General features: G+C 45.7%; 1 protein-coding gene across 1 annotated transcript; it reads left to right on the top strand.

Annotated features, from left to right (window-relative positions):
* The first annotated feature begins 8402 nt into the window (after positions 1-8402).
* Positions 8403-11388, top strand: mgp (matrix Gla protein). The gene is made up of 5 exons (XM_061027368.1): positions 8403-8457; positions 10048-10132; positions 10252-10281; positions 10479-10584; positions 10868-11388. Exons 2-5 carry the CDS (start codon positions 10072-10074, stop codon positions 11028-11030), a joined length of 360 nt encoding a protein of 119 aa, XP_060883351.1. The 5' UTR covers positions 8403-8457; positions 10048-10071; the 3' UTR covers positions 11031-11388.
* The last annotated feature ends 542 nt before the right edge of the window (positions 11389-11930 follow it).

Raw genomic sequence — 11930 nt, 5'->3', positions numbered from 1 at the left:
TATGAAATCTAAAATGACAGAGAAAAAGAGGAGAAGCCCAAAAAAAGAAAAGAGTTCAAATCAAAAGCTGACAAGGACAAGAACTTCCTAAAAATATAACAGAGAAGAGAAACATCATAAAGAAGTTTGGAGCCTGGTCACCAGGAAGCAGCACAAGAGTCTGAATCCACAGACCAGCACTCAAGACCTCCGTTTCAGAGTACTTCTCCCCGCCCCTCATTGTTGCTAGGTTACAAAAATTAACATCAACTTCCCTCGTTAATGTCTGTTAGGTGTGTTTAATATTTACTTTAATTCAAAGACATATCACAAAGAAAACATGAAGATGATGTACAGGAGTCGTGTCCTGACATCAGCAGCAGCTCTGCACCTCTCAGTGTCACTCCACCTTCACCAACCAATAAGAATCAAGAAGGGGGCGGGACTTCTGATATCAGCTTCGTCAACAACAAAGGCGGAGGAGGCACTAGTCTGACTCCTCTTTTCGAGGGACATCTTTTCATGTCGACCCTATACTGCAACCAGACAGTATGGAGAGCTCCAAATATTTTGGCTTCACTTTCGGGGAGCTGTCATGTCGTCCATCTTTTTAAAAGTGTCTTTGGTCAGCGCCTGTTGCTCGGGGTGTTTTGTCTTCAGTTTGAGATCAACAGGAGATAAATGAGATGCTCTGAACATCTTATTATAGAAGTGTTTTAAATGTTTGTTTAGTTGTGTTCAATGTTTGTTTATGAGTTTTTGAATATGATTTGAATCATCTGTGCTTCTGATCGAGCGTGATATTGAGAAATATGTTTGCAGTACGAACATGATGTTTTGGATCTGCAAACAGAGTTCCCTCTAGCACATTGCTGTACATGCAAACTCAGCACAACTCGACCTGAATCATCCAACTAAGTGACCTCTCAAACTGTGTGCAGATCTTTAAACTCAGACACATAAACCGGTTTTAAATACTTCATCAGGCCGTTCAGTCAAACTGTAAAGTTTAAGTTTAGGATCCTGAAAAGAAAAGTTTTGGCTTTGTATAATTAGAAGGAAATCACAGCCAAGAAGGGACGGATGCTGAACGATGAAGCATGGTGGTCCTGTCTTGTTTGTTTGTTTGTTTGTTTTTTAAATGGTTAGACTGAAGAGGAGAGGAATCAAAGAGAAGCTTCCCTGCTGGTTCTGGTTTAGAGACGAGCAGACTGTTGCAGTTACTGACTTTGTGTTCATGCATTAACCATCATGGTGGAGATCTGAAGAGAGGAAATTCCTGCACAGCGAACTGCAAAGACAAAACTCTGCTCAGCTGTTTTCACACATGCACTTCTGAAAACTTCTAGAGAATGGGTTGCCGGTTCGGACCAAAGTATGGATGTTTTACCGCTAGCTGGAGAGGTGCCAGGTCACTTCCTGGGGACTGCCGAGGCGCCACTGAGCAAAGCCCATGCGCTCCCTGTGTTGCACCCCCCAACCAGCCCACTCAAGGTGAATTCTCCTGATTATATCCTGCTGCGTTCTCACATCAGAGGCTGGAGGAGAAACTCCGGGTGAAGGACTTCAGGAGTTTTTTCAGGAGTTTTGTGCGGGTGTGAACAAGGCTTAAAGTCGTAAACACTGCAGCTATTTGTAAAGGCTTTTTGATAGAGGACACAAATGTGTGTGTGTGTGTGTGTGTGTGTGTGTGTGTGTGTGTGTGTGTGTGTGTGTGTGTGTGGGTGTGTGTGAGATTCCTGACAGGAGTGGTCGAAGGCCCTGCAGGTCAGTTTGTTAGATTTGGCACCACAGAAGAGCAAAGTCAACATCACATGAAAAGAAACAGTTGGAATCGAGCTCTTATGAGAAATAGAGACAGATTTTACCGAGCTATGAAGCAACACAAACACACACACACACACACACACACACAAACATGGCCCGGAGATGTTTGTAGAATTATATTTTACAGTAAAAGAAGATTAAAAACTGAAGAATTAACCCCCAAACTCTGCAGGACTGAGCCCGAAGAGTGACACTGGATGGCATCGTATTCTGTGTTTGCACATCAGTTTTAGTGGAAGAAACAGAGAAAATGATGTTCAAACTTTTCACTCATAAGGAATCTTAAATGAAGAATGTGCGACATGTTCCACATAAATAATCAGGTATCAGGTCTCTCCTGTGTAAATGTGTCTCTGAGTCCTGACTGTCTACAATGAGGGAGAAGCTCGAGTCCCACTGGCTGTGTTGTTGTCGAGCGAGGACAGTCCTCCTGAGTAACGTCTGTCCCCCGTCCCTCCGATACAGCCGGCTAGCATCACTCTGTGTTTTCTATCTGACTCACTTCAGACTCATCTGTCGTATTAAAAACAAAGTGTAGTGAAGCAACGGCCGTTCATGAATAAGGATTAAAAATAGCAGGAAAACATGCGCGTGGGCCAGGAGGTTGTTGTTGGATTGGTGTTTGTCTGCGTTGTGTCCGCTCTGACAGACCAACCACAGAGCGGCCTGAGGTCCACCTATCGACCACGGAGGGAAACATGAGCCGCCCACACAGGTTAGAAATGTGTTTGTGCAGACAGAGCCCTTCTTAAGAAATACATTTACTCTATTTCACTTTTTTTCCTTCTGGATTAATTCTCTGTTTTGTTTTTTTTTACGACCTTAAAGCTCATTTTTTCTTTCCATTCCTCCTCGTCCTCTCCTCCCACAGGCACGCCAAAGCTTTCACAACATCCAAACCTGACTGCGGGCCTTTTCCGTCTCTGCATAGATAATGAAGCCGCTGGGGTTGTCATGACGACAGAAAAGTCCTATCGGCACCCAATGTGGGGAAATAACTTATTTTTAATCACCAAAAACTCCCGAACACTGTCCGACATGAAACCAAACGTTTGGCTGCCAACAATCCTCAATGTTATGATTCTAACCACGCGTCACCACGACCACCAAGACTTCACGTGAACGCGCGTGCAGGGCGAACACACGTTTCAGACTTCACTCCAAACCGAATAAATCAACATTTTGTTTTTCTAAAATAACACAAACATGAACAGAGTCCTTATGAGTAAGTAAGTCCAGATGTTGGACGATGGAGTGAATGCACGAGTCCGAGTCACAATTTCCCGAGTCCAGGACCAGAGTCTGACTCGAGTCCGAGTCCTGGATTCAACGAAACTCAGCCGTGGGTTAGACGTAAATGGTAAATGGACTTGAGCTTGTATCGTTCTTTTCTAGTCTTCGGGCACCGATGAGGTAGCGAAAGCAACTTGGGGTTAAGTGTCTTGCCCAAGGACACATTGGACACGTGGCTGCAGGAGCTGGGGATCGAACCCCTGACCCTCCGGTTGAGAGACGATCAACTCTACCACTGATCCACAGCCGACAATGCCAATGTGCAAAATTGCACTCCTGCATTGAAAGGAAACTGCAGTTCCTCCAGAGTCCACTAGAGTCTGTCTCCTGCAGTGAGTCAGTCCCCATAGAGCTCTATGTTAAAATGTCCAACTTTACAGCTGCAGTTCCTCCAGTGTCCACTAGAGTCTGTCTCCTGCAGTGAGTCAGTCCTCATAGAGCTCTATGTTAAAATGTCTAACTTTACAGCTGCAGTTCCTCCAGTGTCCACTAGAGTCTGTCTCCTGCAGTGAGTCAGTCCCCATAGAGCTCTATGTTAAAATGTCTAACTTTACAGCTGCAGTTCCTCCAGTGTCCACTAGAGTCTGTCTCCTGCAGTGAGTCAGTCCTCATAGAGCTCTATGTTAAAATGTCTAACTTTACAGCTGCAGTTCCTCCAGTGTCCACTAGAGTCTGTCTCCTGCAGTGAGTCAGTCCTCATAGAGCTCCATGTTAAAATGTCTAACTTTACAGCTGCAGTTCCTCCAGTGTCCACTAGAGTCTGTCTCCTGCAGTGAGTCAGTCCTCATAGAGCTCTATGTTAAAATGTCTAACTTTACAGCTGCAGTTCCTCCAGTGTCCACTAGAGTCTGTCTCCTGCAGTGAGTCAGTCCCCATAGAGCTCCATGTTAAAATGTCCAACTTTACAGCTGCAGTTCCTCCAGTGTCCACTAGAGTCTGTCTCCTGCAGTGAGTCAGTCCTCATAGAGCTCCATGTTAAAATGTCTAACTTTACAGCTGTAGTTCCTCCAGTGTCCACTAGAGTCTGTCTCCTGCAGTGAGTCAGTCCTCATAGAGCTCTATGTTAAAATGTCTAACTTTACAGCTGCAGTTCCTCCAGTGTCCACTAGAGTCTGTCTCCTGCAGTGAGTCAGTCCCCATAGAGCTCCATGTTAAAATGTCCAACTTTACAGCTGCAGTTCCTCCAGTGTCCACTAGAGTCTGTCTCCTGCAGTGAGTCAGTCCTCATAGAGCTCCATGTTAAAATGTCTAACTTTACAGCTGTAGTTCCTCCAGTGTCCACTAGAGTCTGTCTCCTGCAGTGAGTCAGTCCCCATAGAGCTCTATGTTAAAATGTCTAACTTTACAGCTGCAGTTCCTCCAGTGTCCACTAGAGTCTGTCTCCTGCAGTGAGTCAGTCCTCATAGAGCTCTATGTTAAAATGTCTAACTTTACAGCTGCAGTTCCTCCAGTGTCCACTAGAGTCTGTCTCCTGCAGTGAGTCAGTCCTCATAGAGCTCCATGTTAAAATGTCTAACTTTACAGCTGCAGTTCCTCCAGTGTCCACTAGAGTCTGTCTCCTGCAGTGAGTCAGTCCTCATAGAGCTCTATGTTAAAATGTCTAACTTTACAGCTGCAGTTCCTCCAGTGTCCACTAGAGTCTGTCTCCTGCAGTGAGTCAGTCCCCATAGAGCTCCATGTTAAAATGTCCAACTTTACAGCTGCAGTTCCTCCAGTGTCCACTAGAGTCTGTCTCCTGCAGTGAGTCAGTCCTCATAGAGCTCCATGTTAAAATGTCTAACTTTACAGCTGTAGTTCCTCCAGTGTCCACTAGAGTCTGTCTCCTGCAGTGAGTCAGTCCTCATAGAGCTCTATGTTAAAATGTCTAACTTTACAGCTGCAGTTCCTCCAGTGTCCACTAGAGTCTGTCTCCTGCAGTGAGTCAGTCCCCATAGAGCTCCATGTTAAAATGTCCAACTTTACAGCTGCAGTTCCTCCAGTGTCCACTAGAGTCTGTCTCCTGCAGTGAGTCAGTCCTCATAGAGCTCCATGTTAAAATGTCTAACTTTACAGCTGTAGTTCCTCCAGTGTCCACTAGAGTCTGTCTCCTGCAGTGAGTCAGTCCTCATAGAGCTCTATGTTAAAATGTCTAACTTTACAGCTGCAGTTTAACGCAGCTCCGCCTCTTTACCTGTTTCATGATTGGCTGAAAGTAATTTGGAGTCAGCGTTACCAAGACAGCGACCGCCATCGTTTGACTTCATAACTCCTTTTCAGAAACCAATGGGTGACGTCACTGAGACTGCGTCCATGTTTTATACAGTCTGTTGTTTAAATATGGGGTCTAAAGAGGGTTGACTCACTTCTAGAGCCTCCAGTGGCCGCTGTAGGAACTGCCGTTTTTGGGACACATATCGGAGGTTGTCGCTTGGCCCTCTGCGTGTCCATGTTTATCCCTTTGACTGACCTTTTCTCACTTCCTGCTCGTGTTATGTCTTTAAACAGGCTCTGTTAGTCACCAACATCGAGCTCTCCTCCTCCGCAGGGCGTTTCCCATTCCGTTGTTTCACTCCCTCCTGTTCCCGTTTATCATTTATCTGGCCTTCTGGCAAAAAAAAAAAACACGCCATTTCTTTGTGCTTTCATAACATTTCTAGACGGCTACACATTCTGTTTGGGTTAGACGGACGAGCCGGAGGGGAGAGAGAGAGGGAAAAGTACTTATGGAGGTAAAGAGAGAGGGCATGAAGAGAACAGCAGAAATATGACTTTAGTGATGGACGATTAAAAAAAAAAAAAAGGCTGAATGAGAATTTTGTTCCATGTAATCACCCTCTCCGTCGCCTCTCACCCTCCCTCTCCTCTGGCCTGCGTCTCAGAACAAATTCCAACAACTTTAACTTTATTTACAACCCGCCACTTCCAGAGTAAACATCTTTCAAATCATGAAGAAAACAGTCCCTCTCATTCATGTTTCTCTCCCCCCTCTCTGTCTGTGCGGGACGTTCAACATCAGGCTAAAGAACCAAAACTCCTGCTCAGCTGTTTCAGAGTTAACGGCCTCTCAATGACCACATCACTGAAAATATCTGCAGCCCCAGCGCCAAAAACATCCCAAACCTGGACACTGTGTGTTTTCTGTCACTCTCTGGGCTCTGCAACATGAATCCCCCCCCCCCCCCCCCCCCCCCCCCCCCCCCCCCCTTATCTGTCAGCCGCGTTTATCTCCATCTTCATGTCGTCTCAATGTTTATCTGTCCGTCTGAGTCCTGTTGATTCCCGTTAAAGCTCCGCCTCCTATTCCGGTTTGTTTACCGTCGGCCTGCACGGCTCTGCCTTCACACAGCTATTCACAGAGTGTTGTGGTTTGAGCCAAATGTGATGTGATGTTACGTAACGCTCAGATACATGGAGATCTTGTTCTGAGTGACGAGAAGCTCAGGCAGAAGATAACATGCATCCAGAACAGTTCTGCATTCAGGACCTGCTGCGGAGGAATTACTTCATCATAATTATGGAAAAATGCTCAAAACATCACGCTACAAATTATTGTGATTAAAAGAAGCCTAATTGAATCACAGAACAACAACAACTTCTTCTGCCTAAAGCGGGTTACCATGAGAACGTTCAGAAAAACAAGTCTGCGCTTGTTTGTAAAAAACACAGAAAAAGAGGAACAGCTGTTCCAACGTAACCACAAACAACGAGATGAAGATTCAGAGATTTCAGACGTTTGGAGTTGATTGGAAGGTTGTTTTGCATTCTTGTGTTTTCGCAGGTTTTCATGTAAAATATGACATGGTAGTTTTGACCAATCACATATCAGCAGGCTTCAGCGTGTGCAGGAGACGACGATGCACCTCAACGACATCTCGACGCCGATCGTTGGTGATCTGACGATGATTTTTTTATCTCTATAAACGGATATCTGCGTGAAAGAGAAGCTAACGATCTGCTAGGAATCAAACATTCACACTCGACTGAACAATCTGTTTTACGCTGCGTCATGAAGTCAATCATTGTTTAATCCCAATTTCCACATACTCGGAGCACGCCGCAGTCCGTCAGCGCCGTGCACTACCCTGCTGTTCACTGCCACTCTGTGAATGTGTTTCCACAGCGAGCGCCGCCGTCCGTCTCCTGAGCGTGCCAGCAGCGCTACTTCTACGATCTGCTCGGTTTCAAATACTCACCAAGTCTATTTTTGACGGAGCACGCTGCAGGCACGCGTCAAGCTTTAGAGAACAGAACAACACTCCAAAAGTTGACCCAGTGAGGCAGCGCACTCGCCATTCGACGGAGCGAAACCGCAAGGCTAATGGACCGCGGCGTGCACGGAGCATGTGGAAGTTGGGAGTCAGATTTCCTGACTTCCTTGATGCAACAGAAATGGTCAGTCCAACATACATTCAACAAATGTGAGACAACGATGAAACCGCTAACGTTACATCTCAATCTGTTCTGAATGATATCTGCAGGGATGTTCACTCTGCTTCTCTCTCTTCTTCTCTTCCTCCGTCCTCTTCCTCTTAGCCTCAGTCGTTGTATCAAACAGTACAGTGACGGGCTAACTGGCTGCTGAGTGAGCAAGCGCCGTCAAGACGTACGCACTTCTCACCAGACGACCTCGACCTGCTGACAAAGTTACAAAGTTGCAGAAAACAGGCGAGCGGGGCGTTCTGTGGGCACCAGAGAGACGCCATCCTCCCTGCTGGAAGTTATCGTTCTAATAGATCGAGTTTGAAACGACTGAAGGAGGAGGAGTTACAGATTGTTGCTTTAAAGGGTTAATGAAGGCCTGATAAGCTGCGAGGAAACATCTGAGTGTCAGACGTATTGTTATTATTACGTTAAATATTTCAGAGGTCATGTCAGACATGAGATCACAGCTTCAGTTCATGACAGTTAAAGGGACAGTTCACCTAAAGTCTCCCTTTAAACAGTCAGTCTGTATCTCCTCCTGAGTGAAATGTGTCCCTGCAGGGCGGATTGTCTTCTGATCTCATCGTGCCGTGGTGGCAAACAGCAGTGAATATTATCATGTAGCTGTCAGACATCAGCTTCTCTGTTTACCCCTCTCTCTCTATCTCTCTCTCTCTCTTGTTATCCCCCCCCCCCCCTTACCTCTCCTCAGTGAACGCGTGGGAGTCGGGAGAGAGAGTGAGCTAATACCCCCGGTCTGATGGAGCGGTGGAAAAGGGGGCTGATAGAACGAGGAGGGAGGAGAGAGAGAGAGAGAGAGGGGTGGAGGGAGTCGGTGGGTAGAAAATGAAGGGGTGGGGGCACGAGAGGTGAGTATAAAAAGCCTCTCGGGGAGGAATTAGGAAATATTCCTCTGGAGATATTTGAAACTTCTCACTGCGTAATAATCTGTAAACGGTAAGAAAAAACATCTTTTTACTCTGAGAGCAGGTGGACTGAAGACGCAGCTCGTTTTTATCACTAACAGATGATACTAACATTTCATAATGCTTTCTGCACAGTATCAGAGGCCTTCAGTGTTTGTGTGTGTGTGTGTGTGTGTGTGTGTGTGTGTGTGTGTGTGTGTGTGTGTGTGTGTGTGTGTGTGTGTGTGTGTGTGTGTGTGTATGTAAAGATGTGGGCTCTATTCTGCTCGTGCCCAGCATCATTCCTGTGGCTTTAACTCTGGGAATATGAACCCACCAGGACCCCGACTAAGACTCAGACAGACATAAAACTTTGCAGACACTGTTGTCAGCACCACACACACACACACACACACACACACACACACACACACACACACACACACACACACACACACACACACACAAACACACACACACGCACACACTCTTGTCTTTGGAAGCTTTTTGAGCCTTAAGGCCTGAGGCTGCTGTTTCTGTGCCCGATGTAAGTTTTGGTTACACCTGAAGCCAAGATTTACCTGAGGGGCTGATGTTGTGTGTGTGTGTGTGTGTGTGTGTGTGTGTGTGTGTGTGTGTGTGTGTGTGTGTGTGTGTGTGTGTGTGTGTGTGCGTGTGTGTGTGTGTGTGTTTATGTATAATGAAAGCCGCTATTGATGGGGAAAAAAGGAGGGCTGCTGAAACAGAGTCCAAAAGTCCAGTCCAAATCCTACAAACAGAAGACGAGGATGAAGGCTTCTCTGCAGCGCAGGCATGCAAATAAAGTGTGTGTGTGTATGTGTGTGTGTGTGTGTGGACATCTGGCCTTGCTGTTTTCACAGGTGCCACACACCTTACTGTATGTCACTCGTGCATGTTACCGTGTGCACGTGTGACAGTGTTTGCGTGCAACTTGCAACTTGTGTGTGTTCTGCAATCCTGCAAACAAGACAGATAGACAGATCTCCGATAACACAGTCTGTACTTTATGAAATGTTTTTCCTAATTTAAGCCCCCTGATAGAGTTTCATAGCTTCTTACTTTTTGATTCTTCTATTGTGTTCTTTTTTTTTTGTACACCAAAGCACCAAGAAAAAATCCTCTATGTGTAAACCTCTTGAGCAATAACCTGACTCTGATGTAGAAACGTCTCTTTTAGATTCCTGTTCCAACATTAACTTGTCTCGGACTCTCTGGGGGGGTCGGTCGGTTGGACGGCTCTTGCAGCCACAGTTATTCTCTCATGGCTGTTCTTTCACACTGAGGTTTCAGATATGGAGCAGCGGTTGCGGGTTGGCCTTGCGCTGCACTGAAAAGACCTTTTGCACGCTTGTTTATCTCAGCGAGGATCTTCAGTCTTGTCTCATGAATATATAAAAACTTCTGGGCGGAAACTCTGCAGCAACTTATAGATCATGCCTCTCTTTGGTCTTCGTATGCACTGAACCACACGGACAGATTTAGACACTTTTAGCCGTCTATCTCTGCTTGTGGTTCTTCCATGTTTGCCAACAGTGTCGCCACTTTCTCTCTTTTTCCTTTTTAGCTCTTACTGCAGAGCTGACAGGACTCACTGAAACACCTTTCTGCTCTCTTCCAGCAGACAGGCAGATAAACACGGCCCAGGATGAGGAGCCTTCTTCAGTTTGTGGCAGTGTGTGCCGCGGTCTCTCTCTGCGCCTGCTACGGTAGAAAGAAATGCCCCTCGACATCCTCACTTTTCAGCTGTCGTTCCTCTCATGTCAAACATTCGATTCACGCAGCGATTCATCATTTTATTATTAACTGATTCCATTTTTTCCCGTAGACTCTCATGAAAGCACAGAATCCATTGAAGGTGATTAAACGTTGTCTCTCGATCATGGAAAAAACTTCTAACATCATGCATCCAATCCCTTCTCTAACACGCCCCTCCCCCCTCCCCCCTCCCCCCTCCTCCCCCTCCCCCCTCCCCTTTAACTTCACTTGATCAGATGCACGATGCTCGATTTAAAAAGGGGATTTCTTTTGTTTAGTAAAGTTTTGATTTTCCAGATGTCTTTGTGCCTCCAAACCGAGCCAACTCCTTCATCACGCCGTCGAGAGGCAACGCACACACCCCCCTGAGAGGGAACAACTTCAACTATTACAACATGAGGAGGTGAAACACTCGACACATAACCCTGCTTTTTTATCATGCACATATGTAAAACCTCAACAGGCGAGGAAATGCACACGTGCACACACACATTAAGGGATCATTAGAAAAACTTTAGTAGACTATAAACTTTTACAGCTGCTGAGAGCCTGCAGCTGGACGTGAATACACGATGATTGAAGAGTAAAAAAAAGCCACTGTCTGTTTCTGATTATGATCCTCTTCCCCTTTAACCGTCTCTGTCTGCATTTCCACGTCTGTGTGTGTTCTTGTCTGAACTCTGCAGGACGATAAAGTCCCCGGCAGAGAGGCGTGCAGAGACCTGCGAGGACTACGCCCCCTGTCGCTTCTACGCTTACCACAACGGCTTCCAGCAGGCCTACCAGAGGTTCTTCGGCGCCCGAACTCAGCCCCAGCCTGCGAGACCGGCGGTGACTCGTCGCTACTAAACATCAGCTGTCTGTCAAACACACAGTCGTCATTATCGTCATTTTTTCCACATGTCATAACTTTTGTGTAATGAATCGATGTTTTTGTGGCCTGAAACAGGTTTTTATATCAACGGAAGGCGTCCATCTTGGCTCAGGCGTTGCAGCCTTTTTTACTACAGATGTAGAAGTTCATGTTCCATCCTTTGTGTATTCTCAGGATAACTTTTATCCACTATTATCACACCTTCAGAGCAGTAATGAGCTTTATTTTCTGTGTGTTTGCTCACTCTCCACTATCTCATATTATCCATTTATTTATCGGATTGTTTCCTTTGCTTTGAATGAATAAAATATCCCTTCATTGGGTTTGTCTTTATGCCGTCTGTCGCTGTTTGTTTGCCACATGCATGGCAGATGTTAGAATCACAGTTATGGTCCGACGCTTGAGGTGAAAGACGAACTGAGTCCTGTTTGAAGGAATAGAGTTAGAGGGGCGTACGAGTGAAATAAATAAACGGATCATTCCTCCTCAGTGTCCCCTGTAGTCAAGAACAAAAAGGATTCATCTTTTCAATGTGTTTGGTTTTCTTGAGTGTCCTCACACATACACACACACACACACACACACACACACAGACACACACATACACGTGTACCTTACTCTGAGGGGACTATCTATCTATACAACACAAATGTGGACTTCTCTTTCTGGTCATTTTAAAAACACAAAAAAGTAATACTACATTTACTTGTGATGTCTTTAACCATAATATTACTTCAAATGTGTTTTTGTTCTTTTTAACACACACACTCAGACACACACAAACAGGTCAGCACACACCATGTCAGAATCAATTGGTACTAAACGGACCGTCTGTTGGATGTTTGAATATGGATGCTGCCAACAGGCCGCATATG

This window comes from Labrus mixtus, chromosome 20, assembly GCF_963584025.1.
Source record: "Labrus mixtus chromosome 20, fLabMix1.1, whole genome shotgun sequence".
Taxonomy (NCBI): Eukaryota; Metazoa; Chordata; class Actinopteri; order Labriformes; family Labridae; genus Labrus; species Labrus mixtus.
This window is presented reverse-complemented; position numbering and strand designations above follow the sequence as displayed.